Genomic DNA, 19998 nt, shown 5'->3' on the forward strand with positions numbered 1-19998 from the left:
CTCGTACACACACACACACACACACACACACGGCTCCGCTCCGCTCACCTCGTACACACACACACACACACACACGGCTCCGCTCACCTCGTACACACACACACACACACACACGGCTCCGCTCACCTCGTACACACACACACACGGCTCCGCTCACCTCGTATACACACACACACACACACACACACACGGCTCCGCTCCGCTCACCTCGTACACACACACACACACACGGCTCCGCTCACCTCGTACACACACACACACACGGCTCCGCTCACCTCGTACACACACACACACACGGCTCCGCTCACCTCGTACACACACACACACACACACACACACACACGGCTCCGCTCACCTCGTACACACACACACACACACACACACACGGCTCCGCTCACCTCGTACACACACACACACACACACACACGGCTCCGCTCCGCTCACCTCGTACACACACACACACGGCTCCGCTCCGCTCACCTCGTACACACACACACACACACGGCTCCGCTCCGCTCACCTCGTACACACACACACACACGGCTCCGCTCCGCTCACCTCGTACACACACACACACACACGGCTCCGCTCACCTCGTACACACACACACACGGCTCCGCTCCGCTCACCTCGTACACACACACACACACGGCTCCGCTCCGCTCACCTCGTACACACACACACGGCTCCGCTCCGCTCACCTCGTACACACACACACGGCTCCGCTCCGCTCACCTCGTACACACACACACGGCTCCGCTCCGCTCACCTCGTACACACACACACGGCTCCGCTCCGCTCACCTCGTACACACACACACACGGCTCCGCTCCGCTCACCTCGTACACACACACACGGCTCCGCTCCGCTCACCTCGTACATGAAAACAAAGAAAAAAAAAAAGTATATGCACACAAATAGGGATCACCACAAGGATATGATAATTAAAAAGTATCAATTTTATTAATGGACACAACAAACAGACACTTTGTTTAAAAACAATTAAAAAGTCTGAACAACCAGACACTGATAAAACAAAGACAATGGGTCATTTTGATAAATAGTTAAATACTATGGGTCCCAAGGCCTACCATTCAATATAATGCCAGGTATCTGCTAGTTACCATAACCTAGGGTCTATCAAACCAATTGTAATGACAATCATGACCTTGGATCAAAAGTACCATATTATCAATAACTACTACGGTTACATAGAGATTCTACATATGCCATAAATAGAAAATTGAATACTTATCATATTGCCAACACAAATAAACATACATTAACAAGTCCCTTTCCCTAGCATGATATCACCTGGTTTCTGAGGATGAACAAGCTACCGGGTAGGTTACATGGGACCCCCAAACCCACGTGCATCAACACAGTGATGTGTCTTTCTCAAGGTCAGTGTAACGTTCTGTTGAGATCCTTTATATATACCTATCCAATTAGTAATCACTCTTACCAGCTGAGTTTCAAGTGGGGGGGGGAAAAAAAAAAAAAAAAGAAGAAAAAAGGTGGATCAGTTCTGAGTTTAATGAGGCAGCGTCCTGCTCCCGTCAGTGCGCAGGCGCCTGTATTAACTGACGGAAGTACCATGGAGTTGCCCTTACTAGGCATCTATTTCCACTGCGCACGCGCCCAAATGTTTTGCCAAGAGTTCAGTACTTCCTCCTCTACTCAGTACTGAATCAGTAAAGGTGCGCAAGCACAATGATCTCCAATACACAGGCGCCTGCAGCGGCAAGAAAAAAAAAAATTTTTCAAGCAGCGTGCGGGCGCCCAGGAAGGATCCTTCCCCTCAAGGAGACCTCAGGCCGATGAAAAATGCGACTTTGTCTGTGCACTCAATATCACGGCGCCCATATTTAATAGCACAATCGTCCTTGCTAAGAGCACCATAGGGATATAGAGAAGATCATATGCCACATCAGTACATCCAAGCACAGGCACCAAAACTTAATGCGCTAAAAGTGCTACCATAAGGTGACGCATAGTGTGAATACAGCCACAATTTAATGTGTCAAAAAGTGGTCTAGACACTGGCACAACATGACAGTAATAATAAGCTTTATCTGTGCACTCAATATCACGGCGCCCAGATTTAATAGCACAATCGTCCTTGCTGGAAGCACCATAGGAATATAGGGAAGATCATATATCACATCAGTACATTCAAGCGCAGGCACCACGGCTTAATGCGCTAAAAGCGCTACCATAAGGTGATGCATAGTGTGAATACAGCAATTAGATGTGATAGCACAATTTTCCTACTCAGGGCGTCATAATAATGCAAACTAACAGGGGTACCCCCAAATATTTCAGTCGCAAATAATGTTCACTATGATATAATTATGAAATCTATGTATTTATATGTTCATAATTTATCTTGATGAAATCAAGCACACTCCTATACTTTTAAATCACTCAGAAACCAGGCTCTGATATCACCCCATATAGATACAGAATAATTTCTCAAAAATATACTAACAGGGTTACTTAGCTAATCTTAAAAAGCTATCCATCTACACGAAATTCTCCTGTAGATATTGATGACCGACATATTGAGACACAGAGCATGTGAGTCAGACATAAACATGCGTTATTTTAGTATCAAAGGTCCATCCATATGAAGTTCCGATATAATACAAGGACTAGACCACAACTTGTGTACCATCAATAAGAAACATAATCATCACAAGATAATTAGTCTTAAATGTCCAAATATTATCCAAGATGTAACGAGTTGGTAGTTGTTCTGTCCAAATCAACTTCATCATCACGTATCTTTCAGGAGATATTCCCCCAGATTTGGATCCCAATCCTAGAGCCCTACGGACGAAACAAAAGAAAAGAAAACGTCATGGGGCTGGGGGTTCTCGGGAGGAATCAGTGTTTCTAGATCCACTGTAAACTGGTCATCAAAGGAGATAAGAAGATAGTAAATTAACTCTCTTTGTAAAACCCTGTATACAGCAGCTCTTCATTTAAACCCCCTGGAGCCAAGCTTTTGAGTTCAAAGATCCATCTGGCTTCACGCTTCAATAGCTCATTTGTAATTTTACCTCCCCTGATGTTTGTCTGAACTCCTTCCAGCCCCATGACTCAAAGGGACTTTGGACTACACCTCATACACACACGGCTCTGCTCCGTACACCTCGTACACACATGGCTCCGCTCCATACACCTCGTACACACATGGCTCCGCTCCATACACCTCGTACACACACGGCTCCACTCCGTACACCTCATACACACACGGCTCTGCTCCGTACACCTCGTACACACATGGCTCCGCTCCATACACCTCATACACACATGGCTCCGCTCCATACACCTCGTACACACACTGCTCCGCTCCGTACACCTCGTACACATGGCTCCGCTCCGTTACACCTCATACACACACGGCTCTGCTCCGTACACCTCGTACACACACTGCTCCGCTCCGTACACCTCGTACACACGGCTCTGCTCCGTTACACCTCATACACACACGGCTCCACTCCGTACACCTCGTACACACGGCTCTGCTCCGTTACACCTCGTACACACACGGCTCCGCTCCATGCACCTCGTACTCACACGGCTCCGCTCCATGCACCTCGTACACACACGGCTCTGCTCCGTACACCTCGTACACACACGGCTCCGCTCCGTACACCTCGTACACACACGGCTTCGCTCCGTACACCTCGTACACACACGGCTCCGCTCCATGCACCTCGGACACACACGGCTCCGCTCCGTACACCTCGTACACACACGGCTCCACTCTGTACACCTCGTACACACACAGCTCTGCTCCATACACCTCGTACACACACGGCTCCATACACCTCATACACACACGGCTCCGCTCCGTACACCTCATACACACACGGCTCTGCTCCGTTACACCTCATACACACACGGCTCCGCTCCGTACACCTCGTACACACACGTCTCCGCTCCGTACACCTCGTACACACACGGCTCCGCTCCATGCACCTCGTACACACACGGCTCTGCTCTGTACACCTCGTACACACACGGCTCCGCTCCGTACACCTCGTACACACACGGCTCCGCTCCATGCACCTCGTACACACACGGCTCCGCTCCGTACACCTCGTACACACACGGCTCCACTCTGTACACCTCGTACACACACGGCTCTGCTCCATACACTTCGTACACACACGGCTCTGCTCCATACACCTCGTACACACACGGCTCCATACACCTCATACACACACGGCTCCGCTCCGTACACCTCGTACACACACGGCTCTGCTCCGTACACCTCGTACACACACGGCTCCGCTCCATGCACCTCGTACACACACGGCTCCGCTCCGTACACACGCGGCTCTGCTACATCCACCCTGTAAACCCCTCCTGACCCCGCATATAAACTTCCCCTCATCCAGCACAGCAGAGTCCAGCATACACTGAGGCCCCTGATCATGTGACCCCTGACTCCTCCCCTCCTGTGACCTCACCACAGGTCCTGTGCCCACAGAGCAGCCATATATGTGGCGTGCGGCTCTGCGGGTGGAGGCTCCATTATTCTCTATGTGGAGTGCGGCTCTGTGGGTGGAGGTCAGTGCCGGAGGCTCCATTATTCTCTATGTGGAGTGCGGCTCTGCGGGTGTAGGTCGTTCCCGGAGGCTCCATTATTCTCTATGTGGAGTGCGGCTCTGCGGGTGGAGGTCGGTGCTGGAGGCTCCATTATTCTCTATGTGGAGTGCGGCTCTGCGGGTGGAGGTCGGTGCTGGAGGCTCCATTATTCTCTATGTGGAGTGCGGCTCTGCGGGTGGAGGTCGGTGCTGGAGGCTCCATTATTCTCTATGTGGAGTGCGGCTCTGCGGGTGGAGGTCGGTACCGGAGGCTCCATTATTCTCTATGTGGAGTGCGGCTCTGCGGGTGGAGGCTCAACACCAGGACTGTAGCAGGTAAAGACCCCAATATCCACAGGTGTCCCTTCTAATTGGGGGGAAACTATCACCTCTAATAATCCTCGGACAGTTCTGACAAACACGGTAAAGTGCCCCTTTATGGAGGGGACAGAAAGTCTGTTTAGTCACTTTAGCTCCATAGTATCAGCTCTAATCCAATGGTGAGAGAGCAATTTACCCCGAAGAGTCACAGATTGTGGGGTTGGTATGGAAATGTTATATTTAGGGGTTTTGTGCTGTCTCCTTATAAGAATCACAATGGTTTTGTTCTTTTTCTGCTGATAGATACAAACGACCCAACTATGATAGACGGGAACCAAGGAGACATGTATTACTCTCATAGTACGGGGCCCCCACACAGTATAATGTTCCCACAGCACCTCCATCCCTAATTTTGTTTTTGTAACATTTTAACACCTGTTTTGTTTGGGTGTTTTTCATGTACCGTATATACTCGCATATAAGCTGAGATTTTCAGCCCATTTTTTAAGGCTGAAAGTACCCCTCTTGGCTTATACTCGAGCCAAATGGCGTGGAAGGGGGAGTGTGGGTGTCAGAGAACATACTCACCCCCTCCTGGCGCATGGTCTCTGCAGCCCCCCTGATTCATGACTTTAATGAGCGGTACCATGTGACCGCTGAAACCTGGAAGAGCTGCGGCGCCGAGACCATGGAAGAAGCAGGGGGGCTGCAAAGACCCTGTGCCAGGAGGGGGCGAGTATGACGGGGAGGACGGGGAGCAGTGCAATATTCACCTGTCACCGTTCCACCGCCGTTCGCTGTCCTCCGTGTCCTCTGACTGTGATGTTTAAGTCGGCGCGATGACGTAGTCAGTGCGCGCCCTCTGCTGAACGTCACTGCAGAGGACCCGGGAGACAGAGCGGCGCACAGTGATGGAACGGGGACAGGTGAATATCGCCAGTGTCGGGGACCTGAGCCAGCGGCGACACTGGTACCTGGCCCACATAGCGCGCCGGTGTCCCCGCCTGCTCAGGTCACCAGCACTTGGCCCCCAGCGACAAGAGGTGAGTATGTCTTTTTTAACCCTTGTGCAGCACTTTATGGGAGTATTTATCTATGGAGCATCTTCTTGGGCCACCATTAACCCTTGTCCAGCATTTTATGGGGGTATTTATCTATGGAGCATCTTCTTGGGCCACCATTAACCCTTGTGCAGCATTTATGGGGGGTTTTTGTCTATGGAGCATCTTCTTGGGCCACCATTAACCCTTGTGCAGCATTTTATGGGGGGTATTTTATCTATGGAGCATCTTTTTGGACCACCATTAACCCTTGTGCAGCACCACCCTCGGCTTATACATGAGTCAATACGTTTTCCCATTTTTTTGTGGCAAAATTAGGGGTCTCGGCTTATACTCGAGTATATACGGTGCCAAAATAAACCCCATTTCATTCAGGGAAAAAAAACACTGTACATGGAGATATTGACATCAGATATCTCCTGTCTTGTTGTTCTTGCAATCCATCTTTTATAAAAGCCTCAAACTTCTGTGTGTGAATCAGACCTGAGATCTAACGTGATAGAAGATTACAGTGCGGGGAAGACGGGAAACCTTCATATAGACGGCCGGTGGGGATGGAGTCAGTGACGGACTCTGGACAAATATGTTTCTAGAGCCGTAGTAGAAGATGAAGATGTCGTCCTCATCATGAAGTAGTTATTCCTCCTGTCACGTGTAATGAATATCTCCTGCAGTATTGCTAATGCTGATTCCAGTGTCGGGAAATGAGACGAGAATTAGCGTTATGGAAGATGAGTCTATGAGGAACGTATTCAGCTGCCGACTCCGAGGAAGAAACTGCTTGTTGTCTGTGGCCTAAATATATAGGTTTTATTAGTAGATGTAAAGAAGAAAACTAAATACTGTAAAATAATAAATCTCATATGTTTTCCTTATTATCTCCAGTAATTGTATTATTACACAGGATTTTTATGATGTTACATCGGCTCATCTTCTCATTCAGGTCTCTACAATATCGGATCCTCTCAGTGAAGATCTTCTATATAAGAGAATTTTCCTGATTTACCCATCAATGATGGATATGGACAGAAACAAGATGGTGGAGAGGATATTACACCTCACCCTAGAGATCCTCTTCCGGCTTACTGGAGAGGTGAGAGATTCTGATGACGTCACATTACATCATTCTTATCTATGGGAATAACAGATGGACAGAACTGGAGAGGTGAGGACTCTGGAAATGTCTGTAGTGAGATTTATTAATGTGTCTCTCCATAACCAGGATTACACAGTAGTGAAGAAGACCTCTAGTGAGCGCTGTCAGGACCCTGTGTCTGAGGGATGGGGAGGACCCCTGAGCCCAATCACAGGTCCCCCACCTCACCCCATGATAAATGAAGACATCAATGACCAGAAGATCCTAGAACTCACCTACAAGATGATTGAGTTGCTGACTGGAGAAGTGAGAGTGCTGGGAATGCTGGGACATTATACAGTAATGCAATGATATTACAGCAACGGTATAAAACAGCATCGTATAAATGAATATCCGCGTACATATGCTGTTAGAATAGTGGACAAATACGGATCTGTCATTATATAACATGAAAGAGGGGTGTGGAGAACCACACAAAACACGACATACAGATCCAATTTATAAGAAAAATTCACTTTATTGGAAATAGGGACAGAACAGGAAAAATGGAGGAGCAAGTGCAGGGGACAATAAAGCGCAACAGTGCTGAAAGACGAGCCTAAACCTGACAAGACACCGCACAATGTCAAGTTAAATAAATAACTGTGATAGTGAGGGAAGTGTGGAGCTAAAAATAGCGCCGGACCGGAAGGCCACTGAGCGTACCGGAAGTGACGCGTGCGTCACCCTATGAACGCAAGGTGCACGCCGCGTCATGCAATGGGAGGCGCCGGAAAAATACCAGCGTCCACCCTATGCATAGAGACGCCGCAGTCACCATACACGCCCCGGGGTATGGCGCGCACGCGTACAGGGACACAACAATGGCCATGTGAATTAATGCCTCTGAAGGGGCCAAAATGTAGAATACATAATGGGGATATTAACTCCATAGGTAACTCATAATAAGAAACCATTGCACTAATCATCAGTCTGATATTATATATGCATAATAGACAGATATCAAAAAAGTCTTAAATAGCATATTACAAACAGGAAGCAATATATTATAATACATACAAAATAAACAAAATATATCCAGAATATCACTAGATGGCGTATTACCAGAAAGGGGGGGGAAGGGGAGAGGGGGAGCATATTATAATAAATATAGAGCAGACAAAACATTGTTACATGACATCTTACAAAAAAGACACATTGTTTTGAAGATACAACTATGTCCCCTATGCAGCACACATATTTCACCTGTAATTAAACAGATAAGGCATGCGCGCTAAAACAGAGTGGTACTAACAACTCATAATATAAAAGAGACTGATAGAAATACGCAAACCCCATCAGCCCCATAGGTTCCTACTAGAGAGACCATTACGAAAGGCAAGTCCTTCACATAGGTTGAGAGGATAGTATAAATGATCTCTAGATATACATGTCTTCTGTATGATCCGTATTCCAAGAACATCCATAAGAACACTCAGAGATCTTCCACCCCAAGGAAAACAGAGGCAAGAAAATCACACCCAACAGGTCCAATAAGCGTGAGACATATATCTAAAAATAAAGAAACAATACAAGTTAAAAAATTAAAAACAATAACAGCTCTGTAGCACAAATGTCCACCGCAACTTTGCCCCACAGAGGGAAAAGATGTCACAGAAATGGAACATACGACAAGTTTTCATGCAACCCATGTGGGTAAACCGTATTAAGGGCCCAAATCCACCGGGTCTCTTTCTGGGCAAGGCGTTGAGAAGTTCTCCCACCCCGTATCCCCAAATCCACCATGTCGATACCTCTGACTTTCAGATCTTTACTGTTGCAATCATGAAAATTTTTAAAATGTTCAGGAAGAGTTTTTAACAGATGTATATCTGTTTCATTACCAGTGGCCTCTATGCCCAAAACATGTTCCCTGACCCTAAACTTGAGTTGTCGGGTAGTCAGCCCAACATAGATTAGGGAACAGGGACATGTGGCATAATAGACCACGTTGCGTGACGTACACGTAATGGATTTCAATATTTTATAGACTTTGTTACCCGAAGAATCCACAAATGTATCCTCCCTCACCATGTTGACACATGCCACACAATGACCACAGGGGGCATTGCCACCGCCCCTATTGCGAACAAAATTATCCAGAAAGGTCCTAGGAGGGTCCCCAATAGAGTGACTGCGCACCAGGTAGTCACCAAGATTTCTGGCCCTCCTGAACGTGACTTGAGGTGTATCCGGTATAATTTTGGCAATAACTGGGTCTGTTTTTAAGATAGGCCACGATTATTTTAGGATACTCCGCATCTGCTCTGAACGGTTATTAAAGTTAGTAATGAACCTTACAGCATCAGTCTTGGTCGGTTCATCCCTCATTTTATATAAAATGGCATTTCTATCGCTATGTTTCGCACGTAGATATGCCCTTTTAATAGATCTGTTGCTGTAACCCCTCTCAGAGAAACGTGTCCTCATGTCCCTGGCCTGGTCCTCAAAGTCCTGTCTTGTTGAGCAGATGCGTCGCAGTCACAAAAACTAACCCACAGGTACTGATCGTACCATGTGTGGTGGATGTGAGGAGGATGCGTGTAAAAGCATATTCGTGGACATCGGTTTTCTATAGATAGTTATCTGAACCATCCCCGCCTTATCTCTGCTAATCAATACATCCAGAAACTCCACTTTATGTTTATCAAATGTGGCAGTGAGATGTATGTTTCGATTGCCATCATTTAAGTCCCCAATAAACTTCTTTTGTGATCCATTGTCTCCCTGCCAGATCAGTAGAATGTCATCTATAGCTCGTCCAGAAGAGGACGCGCTCCATAGATGATAGTCGATCTGACATCAAGAGGTCCCTCCCAGAGCCCCAGGAACAGATTGGCATATGAAGGTGCGGAGGCTGCCCCCATTGCTGTCCCCTGGAGCTGCAGGAAGAAGGACCCCCTTGAAAAAGAAGAAGTTATGGGTTAAGGCGAACTCCAAGACCTCTAGGACCAAGGACCTCAAACCCGGAGAAATCCTGGACATGGATAGAGAGAATTCTGTGGCCCGTATGCCATCCTCATGACGGATATTAGTATCTAATGATTCCACGTCCATAGTGCATAGGATCGTGTCATCATCTAGGGTGAGGCCATCGGTCTTACGTAAAAGTTGGTTTGTGTCCTTTAGATATGAGGGTAAATCCTCTACCAATGGTTGGAGTACCGAATCCAACCACTTGTTGACACATTCCAAATAGCCCCCCCGTCCCGACACAATAGGCCTCCCTGGGGGGTTTTGCATGTTCTTATGTGTCTTGGGGAGGAGATAGAAGGTAGGAATGGTGGGTTCAACTACAAAAAGGGTGGACCATAATTCTTTTGTGATGATATTAGCCTCCATCCCCCTGGTAAGGATCACCCTGAGCTGAGAACAATAGGCGGACAAGGGGTTGAATGTTAATTTCTTGTAACACGTGATGTTATTAAGTTGGCGCATCGCTTCCTTTTCATATAATTGTTTGGGCCATATTACGATGTTACCCCCCCTTGTCCGCCGGCTTGATCACAACATCAGGGAGGCCCTTCAAAAATGTCAAACGTCTCTTCTCCTCCCCAGACAAGTTATCCTTCTGTATGTATTGTGGTATATCCAGAAATTCGTTCGTCACTACCTTCACAAAAAGGTCTATTGCACTGCAGTTTGAGAGGGGGGGGAATTTCTTAGAGCGTAGCCTCAAAGAGGGAGGTATCTTACCGCCCTCGGGAGTTAAGTGTTCCTCAGAAAGATCTTCCAATATTCTCAGTGCCGACTGCTCTTCCTCTGTAGGAAACAATTTATTCAAATTATCATCAAAGAAGAATCGCTTGAAAAGGAGAGATCTGGCAAAGATATTCAAGTCCTTGGTGGCTGTAAACCTATCAAAGCCCGCCACCTATCATTTATACTATCCTCTCAACCGATGTGAAGGACTTGCCTTTCGTAATGGTCTCTCTAGTAGGAACCTATGGGGCTGATGGGGTTTGCGTATTTCTATCAGTCTCTTTTATATTATGAGTTGTTAGTACCACTCTGTTTTAGCACGCATGCCTTATCTGTTTAATTACAGGTGAAATACAGTGGGGCAAAAAAGTATTTAGTCAGTCAGTAATAGTGCAAGTTCCACCACTTAAAAACATGAGAGGCGTCTGTAATTTACATCATAGGTAGACCTCAACTATGGGAGACAAACTGAGAAAAAAAAAATCCAGAAAATCACATTGTCTGTTTTTTTTCATTTTATTTGCATATTATGGTGGAAAATAAGTATTTGGTCAGAAACAAAATTTCATCTCAATACTTTGTGATATATCCTTTGTTGGCAATGACAGAGGTCAAACGTATTCTGTAAGTCTTCACAAGGTTGCCACACACTGTTGTTGGTATGTTGGCCCATTCCTCCATGCAGATCTCCTCTAGAGCAGTGATGTTTTTGGCTTTTCGCTTGGCAACACGGACTTTCAACTCCCTCCAAAGGTTTTCTATAGGGTTGAGATCTGGAGACTGGCTAGGCCACTCCAGGACCTTGAAATGCTTCTTACGAAGCCACTCCTTCATTGCCCTGGCGGTGTGCTTTGGATCATTGTCATGTTGAAAGACCCAGCCACGTTTCATATTCAATGCCCTTGCTGATGGAAGGAGGTTTGCACTCAAAATCTCACGATACATGGCCCCATTCATTCTTTCATGTACCCGGATCAGTCGTCCTGGCCCCTTTGCAGAGAAACAGCCCCAAAGCATGATGTTTCCACCACCATGCTTTACAGTAGGTATGGTGTTTGATGGATGCAACTCATTCTTTTTCCTCCAAACACGACAAGTTGTGTTTCTACCAAACAGTTCCAGTTTGGTTTCATCAGACCATAGGACATTCTCCCAAAACTCCTCTGGATCATCCAAATGCTCTCTAGCAAACTTCAGACGGGCCCGGACATGTACAGGCTTAAGCAGTGGGACACGTCTGGCACTGCAGGATCTGAGTCCATGGTGGCGTAGTGTGTTACTTATGGTAGGCCTTGTTACATTGGTCCCAGCTCTCTGCAGTTCATTCACTAGGTCCCCCCGCGTGGTTCTGGGATTTTTGCTCACCGTTCTTGTGATCATTCTGACCCCACGGGGTGGGATTTTGCGTGGAGCACCAGATCGAGGGAGATTATCAGTGGTCTTGTATGTCTTCCATTTTCTAATTATTGCTCCCACAGTTGATTTCTTCACTCCAAGCTGGTTGGCTATTGCAGATTCAGTCTTCCCAGCCTGGTGCAGGGCTACAATTTTGTTTCTGGTGTCCTTTGACAGCTCTTTGGTCTTCACCATAGTGGAGTTTGGAGTCAGACTGTTTGAGGGTGTGCACAGGTGTCTTTTTATACTGATAACAAGTTTAAACAGGTGCCATTACTACAGGTAATGAGTGGAGGAAAGAGGAGACTCTTAAAGAAGAAGTTACAGGTCTGTGAGAGCCAGAAATCTTGATTGCTTGTTTCTGACCAAATACTTATTTTCCACCATAATATGCAAATAAAATGAAAAAAAAACAGACAATGTGATTTTCTGGATTTTTTTTTTTCTCAGTTTGTCTCCCATAGTTGAGGTCTACCTATGATGTAAATTACAGACGCCTCTCATCTTTTTAAGTGGTGGAACTTGCACTATTACTGACTGACTAAATACTTTTTTGCCCCACTGTATGTGTGCCGCATAGGGGACATAGTTGTATCTTCAAAACAATGTGTCTTTTTCTGTAAGATGTCATCTAACAATGTTTTTTGATGTTTTGTCTGCTATATATTTATTATAATATGCTCCCCCCCCCCCCTTTCTTGTAATACGCCATCTAGTGATATTCTGGATATATTTTGTTTATTTTGTATGTATTATAATATATTGCTTCCTGTTTGTAATATGCTATTTAAGACTTTTTTGATATCTGTCTATTATGCATATATAATATCAGACTGATGATTAGTGCAACGGTTTCTTATTATGAGTTACCTATGGGGTTAATATCCCCATTATGTATTCTACATTTTGGCCCCTTCAGAGGCATTAATTCACATGGCCATTGTTGTGTCCCTGTACGCATCCTTGCACGCGTGCGCGCCATACCCCAGGCGTGTATGGTGACGGCGGCGTCTCTATGGATAGGGTTGATGCCGGTATTTTTCCGGTGCCTCCCATTGCATGACACGGCGTGCACCTTGCGTCCCGGGTAGCTATGGTGACGCACGCGTCACTTCCGGTACGTGTCAGCGGCCTTCCGGTCCGGCGCTATTTTTAGCTCCACACTTCCCTCACTATCACGCCCCCTGACGAAGTAGCCTCGCTCCGACACGCGCGTCGGGGAGACGCGCCACCATCTGCCAGATCGCACCAGTGCCCACCCAGGTAATTATTGAGCATTGCTCTTCTCTTTTCTCTCCCCCCTCCCCCCTCCGGGGTTGTGCTGCGAGAGTTCACGGTACTCTCGTCAGTGGGGGAGGTTTGCTGGTCATTAGTAGCTATGTACTTGTACTGGACATGGCTTTGATTGTATCATGGCTAATGAACATTATGACAGCAAGGTCTGTGAGTGGTGATAATTTTGTCACCCTCTTATGTTCAAAGCCCTGTGCAGTTTAATCAATTATATATTTGGGTGTCTTATTGTTCATACAGGTGACACCCATTTACAATTGGCACATATATTGGGTGAACTCCATGGTTTTTTTCTTATGTGACCCTATTCATTCCACCCTTAAGTATGTGTATTATGGTCTCTTTACATGTCCTTACATGTGCACGTGGAGACTAATATAAGCTAGATTGAGGTGGCACTTGTTAATCAAACTTTACAATGGCTGTGGATTCACAGTTATTTAACTTGACATTGTGCGTGTCTTGTCAGGTTTAGGCGCGTCTTTCAGCACTGTTGCGCTTTATTGTCCCCTGCACTTGCTCCTCCATTTTTCCTGTTCTGTCCCTATTTCCAATAAAGTGAATTTTGCTTATAAATTGTATCTGTATGTCGTGTTTTGTGTGGTTCTCCACACCCCTCTTTCAAGTAATGCAATGAAGGGATCGGGGGGATGAAGGTATTATTGTATTTGTCAGGTTCCTATAAGGAGTCAGGATGTCGCTGTCTATTTCTCCATGGAGGAGTGGGAGTATTTAGAAGGACACAAAGATCTGTACAAGGACATCATGATGGAGGTTCCCCAGCCCCTCACATCACCAGGTAATAGACAGGCATAAATACACTCAGCCTATAATCGGTATGTAAAGAATGAATTCAGTCCCTGTATGTGTTTCTTCCAGATCTGTCTAGTAAGAGGACAACACCGGAGAGATGTCCCCATCCACTTCTTCCACAGGACTGTAAAAAAGAAGATCGCAATGTTCCTCGGGATCATCAGGTAGATGGAGAGAAGGTGTCATGAGATCTCCCCTACGATGTGTAGATGGCTGTGAAGGTCTTGTGCTCAGTCTTGTTTTATCCACCAGTATTATGTGTTTTATACTTGTGTAATGAGAACGGTGGAAATGGCAGGATTAGAGATGATGATAGTTGTGACTTCTCCATCTGTCTGTGACTTTTACAATATTTATTTTAGGGGGAAGATCTGAACCATATTAATACTACAGAGACATATGTGAAGGATGATGAGCAATGTAAAGAGGAGATTACTACTTATAACCGGTCAGGTGAGTAGTAACCACCAAATATAGAGAAGTCAATGATTCTTCTCAGTCACCGGCTGTGGTTACTTTATCGGTGGTGTAGTCCGGCCGTATCACAATTGTGTGATCACCATTTTGCCGTTTGACCACAACATGTTCTTCCACCCAAAACGGTTCAAATGACGTTGGTCATTGAGAGCCCTTTTCTATAGAAGTTTCAACCAAGAGAAAGTGTATGGTAATGAAACTTGAAGATAAAAAGGGCGGCTCCTCTCCGCATCAGTGGTTTCCTGTCCTTGATGAGCAGAGCCTTTACCTGTATGGCTGCATCACAAGAAGAAGAGAAAAGATCCCAGGACTGGGCTGGTCGGTGGCGGCAGGGCACCGGCTCTGCTTCGGCCAGCCCCATTGATCCTGGAAATGCCGCGGTGGGGGCCCGATAGGAGCGGACGGGAGTCTGTGGCACCATCATCGCTTGGTGGCCGTCAGCCCTGCGATCCGGCGTGTTGTCAGAGCACGGCCGGAAAGAGGAACTCACGCTCTCATGACGCGTTCTGGACCTTTGCACCCGGGGGGGGGCGGCACCTGAAGCTACAGGAGATGCCGGCCGGCAGATCCCCTCTGAGCAAAGTTCTTAAGGGATGATCGCCGGACAGACGGGGCACCAATGCAGCAATGGAGGCGCAGAAGCAGAGCCTGCAGCCACAGCAGCAGCATGGAGAATCTGAGCAGCCGCAGCGTTCCCGACGGGATGGGAGTTCCGGATGTTCCAGGACAAGTCGGCACGTTCCTCCAGGATGAAAGGTTCCACAGTCCCTAAAGGAGACCCTTTGGACGACATCCTGCCTATTGTTCCAGTACCCTTAAATTGTTTGTAGTGGTGAGTGAGCTACGAGAATGCCAGTTGTTAATGTAGGCCTCTTTCTCTCCCTCTCTCTCCTTTTCCCCCTTATCTATGTGGCTTTCTGATAGAAGCCCCCTACAAAGTGTACAGGGAAGTCGAAGCATAGAGTTTGAGCTTTATGTGGGCAGGACCAGGTTAGTGCATGGCCCAAGAAATTATGCCAGCCGTGTATTAATGACACGGTGGTCAGCAAGACCCCTGATTTTTCTACCACCCTGAGGACTCTCATCAGAGCCGAGGTGGAAAACGTAATTTGCCTTCCTGTCCCGTTCAGGGAAACATCAGGAAGAGATAGGGCCGAAGTATCTCCTTCACTGTTAATGTCATCTGACGAGGGAGTTCTACAGGATACTTTGGATTCTTCCTCGTCGGAAAGCAACTCGGGATTGGGTTACTGTTTCCCCCTGGAGGAGGTGGACAGTTTAGTTAAGACTGTAAGGTCTACAATGGGACTGGTGGACCAGAGGCCCAAAAGATCCATCCAAGATATCATGTTTGGTACTTTTGATAGGAAAAGGTGTAAGGTGTTTCCAATGAATGACAAGCTGCAGTCTCATCACTAGACAGTGGGAGAAGCCAGATAGGAAGGGTCCCCTACCTTCCTCCTTCAAAAGAAAATGCCCCTTTTGAAGATGAGGCCTCTTCGTCCTGGAGTAAAGCTCCCAAGTTAGATGTTGCAATATCTAATGCCTTAAAGAGTTCATCCCTCACCTTCAAGGACTCAGGATTATTAAAAGACCGTCTTGATAGGAAAGTGGATACCTTTCTTAAGGCAACATGGGAGTCGTCAGCGGGGACATTGAGACCGGCCATTGCAGCAACTTGCATGGCAAGGTCGCTCATGGTCTGGCTGAGCACGTTAGAAGATCAGCTAGGTGAGGATTTGTCCAGTAGCGCCATTAAAACCACACTCCCAATGATCAAGAGTTCAGCAGCTTTTTTGGCAGATGCGTTAGCCGACTTAGTGCGGTTGATCTTGCGGCCAGTCTGGCTATCTAATGCAGGCCGGAGAGCGGTCTGGTTGAAAAGCTACCCATGAGATGCTCAGGTAAAATGGAAGCTATGTTCCCTTCCTTGTGAAGGACAGTATTTATTTGGTCGGACTTAGATGACCTCTTGGAAAAAGCGGCTGACAAGAAAAAGGGGTTCCCAAAGCCTCCCTTCTCTTCCTTCAACCAGTCCTTTTGGGGGGGAAAAGGTACAATAAAAGGAGAGCGTGGATGGAACAGAGGAGATGGGACGATGGACCAAAGAAGTCCAAGGGGTTCCTGTTCGGTACCTCCTTTCCGAAGGGATCGGAAGTCCTCCAAGTGACTCTCTTACCCAGGTGGGAGGAAGGCTCTCCCTCTTCATTCCAGCCTGGGAGAAAATATCAGCCAGTCCTTGGATTCTCAACCTAGTGGGGGCATGGTTGAGGCTGGAGTTCGGGAGATATCCCCCAGACAGGTTCATCGTTACGGCCCCACGAGCGTCCATGTCAGAACAGATAGTACTGGAGTCGGAAGTATTGTGCCTCTTCAGGAAGAATGTTCTGCAGTATGTACCAGAGGAGGATTAGGAGAGGGGGTTCTACTCTCCCTTGTTTCTGATAAAGAAGCCGGATTGCTCATACAGGACGATCTTCAATTTAAAAGGCCTGAAAACATTTTTGAAGATTCCAAAATTCAAAATGGAGTCGATAAAGTCGGCTATTCAGCTACTCTTTCTGGATTGCAGCATTCAGGAAATTTCTCAGGGTGGCCGTATCAGTGGGAGGCGCTGTAAGACACCTCCAGTACAAGGCACTCCCCTTTGACCTGACGGCCCCTCGGGTTTTCACAAAGCTGATAGAGGAGGTTATGGCCTACCTCAGAGAAAGGAACAGACTAGTCATCCCATACCTGGAAGTTCCTTCATTCATTGTCACAATCAGGTGGAGGACATAGTGACTATCTTAAAAAGCTTAGGATGGTGCTTAAACCTGGAAAAATCAAGGTTGCGACCACAAAAGATGCAGATCTTTTTAGGACTCTTGCTCGACTCCCACTGGCAGGAATGTTGTCTGCAAGAGCAAAAGAAGGAAAAATTGTTCAATCTCCTCTCCGGGTCAATACAAAATCCAGTGATGACCCTCAGAAGTGCTATGTCCCTCCTGGGCTCCCTGACCTCAAGTATCCCGATAGTGAAGTGGGCTCAGATCCACTCAAGAGAGTTCCAGAGATTCATCCTGGAAAGCCAGCAATGATTGCAGGGGCATCTGGAGGGTACATTGACACTAGCAAGGGAAGTTATATATTCTCTCTGCTGGTGGTTGGGCATAAAATCTCTTTGCAAGGGGGTCCCATGGTTTCTTCACATCACCAGGGTAGTTACCACAGATGCCAGTGGGGAGCACATCTAGACAACCATCTGGTTCAGGGGACATGGTCACTAATAGGGAGGGGAGCTTCCTCAAATATGTTGGAGCTTCGCGCGTGGGAAATGCATTGCAGACTCTTCTACTGTTCCTGCAAGGCTATCATGTGGGATTACTGTCAGACAACCAGGTCACTGTGGTGTATGTGGCATGGCGACTGGTCATGTGATTGAATGGGGGTATGTATCACAGAGGTGGGAGACCCTGTGATGGAAGTCTGGGTGTGTTTTGCTCAGCAGATCTACTGCTGAGGGTTTTTGTTATACATTGGAAGGCTTCCAGGTGACTTGGAGAGATGGGTGGGTCCAGTCACCTACATACCCACCCAAGGTGGTGTCTGAATACCCAAGTTAAAAGCCTGTATGTGATTGTGTGTTTGAGGACCTGTGGTGATGTCACGATCACCTGACTAGCCATGTGACAGGTACCTGGGAGTGGTTAGAGCTGTGTAATGGAGGTGTGTTTGGCACATGTGAGCGAGTGCTGACTAGTCTGAGCCAGAGGAAGGAGACCTGTGAGATACCTCCGGAGTGGACGGTCTGATAACCGTGAGTGATACTAACCGGGGTCAGTGAGAGACATTTGTGGGATACCTTTGCAGATAAGAGGCATCCGGGAACCTGTGTGGCCAACACCAACAGGTAACGGACAGGAATCCGTATTATGTTGACCGGGGTCAGAAAGAGACTGTGTTAATGCTATGTTTGTGGGATACCTCTGAGGATAACAGGCTTTTGGGAACCTGTGTGGCTGACACCAACAGGTAACGGACAGGAATACGTGTTATGCTGACCGGGGTCAGAAAGAGACTGTGTTTTTCCTATAGAGCTAAATGTCTTCATGGACATTGTACTGGCGGCTCCATGTTACTAAGTTCCTGAGGAGTGGTTTATGCTGTTTTTCTAATAAACCAAATGGACTTTTTAAACCCTGTGTGTCCCAGCGTATGCTTCAATGACCAGCAAAGCGAGTAATCCCCATCCACAGATAGTGTGGAACGTTACACGTATCTAAATCATCAAGGGGGTACACTGTCCCAGACCCTGATGCATGTAACCAAACAAATTTTCAGCCTCGCAGAAAAGAACATCTTGTCACTGTCTGCTCTCCACATCAAAGGGAAGGACAATCAGACTTTTTGAGCCGCAGGCCACTTTTGCAGGGCAAATGGTCCCTCAAAGATGACAGCATTCAGACATTTGGTGGGCATGTTGGCTGGACCAGAGATCGACCTTTTTGCCACTCAACAGAACACCAAAGTGGGAAACTTCTGCTCCTTGAATCCGAGGGAGAATCCCCAGGTAGTGGGCGCCTTCCTAATAAAATGGGATTTTTACCTGGCATACGCTTTTCCCCCAATCTGTCTGATATCAGCAGTCCTCAGAAAAGATCAGGCAGGATGAGGCGAGAGTAAATCTCATAGTCCCCTTTTGGTTCTTTTGGCTGAGGAGTATGTCGGTCCTCAGGTGACTGGGCTACACTTGACAGCCTGGAACTTGAGAGGTCAGTGCTAGAGGGTAGGGGATTCTCTACCAATCTAATTTCTACTTTACTTGCTAGTAGAAAACCGGTAACTGCAAAGATTATGTAAGGACGTGGAAAAGGTTTTTATCGTCCACAGGCTGTTCTCTGGAAGGAAAAATTCCCCTGAAAGAGATCCTGGAGTTCCTTCAGAAAGGGCGAGAGCAAGGCCTGGCAATGAGTACCTTCAAAGTCCAGGTGTAAGCTTTAGGGGCTCTATAATTACAACCTAGTGGGTAATTGATGGATGATTAGATTTGTGGTGCCCTGTGTCTTTACCGCCACAAAAGGGTTAAATATGTACTGCTTTGTATGTGTTTTGTGAGCAATGGGAGTTATGCTTTCTCTGCTAGAGACAACACACACACACACACACACAAATTGCCTCACTCCTTCACTTGTCTGAAACTTAGAGCTTTGCAGACACA

At 47.0% G+C, this 19998-nt stretch overlaps 1 protein-coding gene across 1 annotated transcript in view; it reads left to right on the forward strand.

Moving 5' to 3' along the window:
* The window catches only part of LOC141047240 (uncharacterized), a 640258-nt gene that overhangs the window by 606569 nt on the left and 13691 nt on the right, over positions 1-19998 (forward strand). Inside the window, exon 10 of the mRNA XM_073542229.1 lies at positions 19338-19353. Within this exon, the coding sequence (XP_073398330.1) occupies positions 19338-19353 (16 nt within the window). The remainder of the gene's footprint in view (positions 1-19337; positions 19354-19998) is intronic.

The sequence above is a fragment of the Dendrobates tinctorius genome, unplaced genomic scaffold, assembly GCF_039654945.1.
Source record: "Dendrobates tinctorius isolate UK_male_01 unplaced genomic scaffold, ASM3965494v1 ptg000126l, whole genome shotgun sequence".
NCBI classification, from domain to species: Eukaryota; Metazoa; Chordata; class Amphibia; order Anura; family Dendrobatidae; genus Dendrobates; species Dendrobates tinctorius.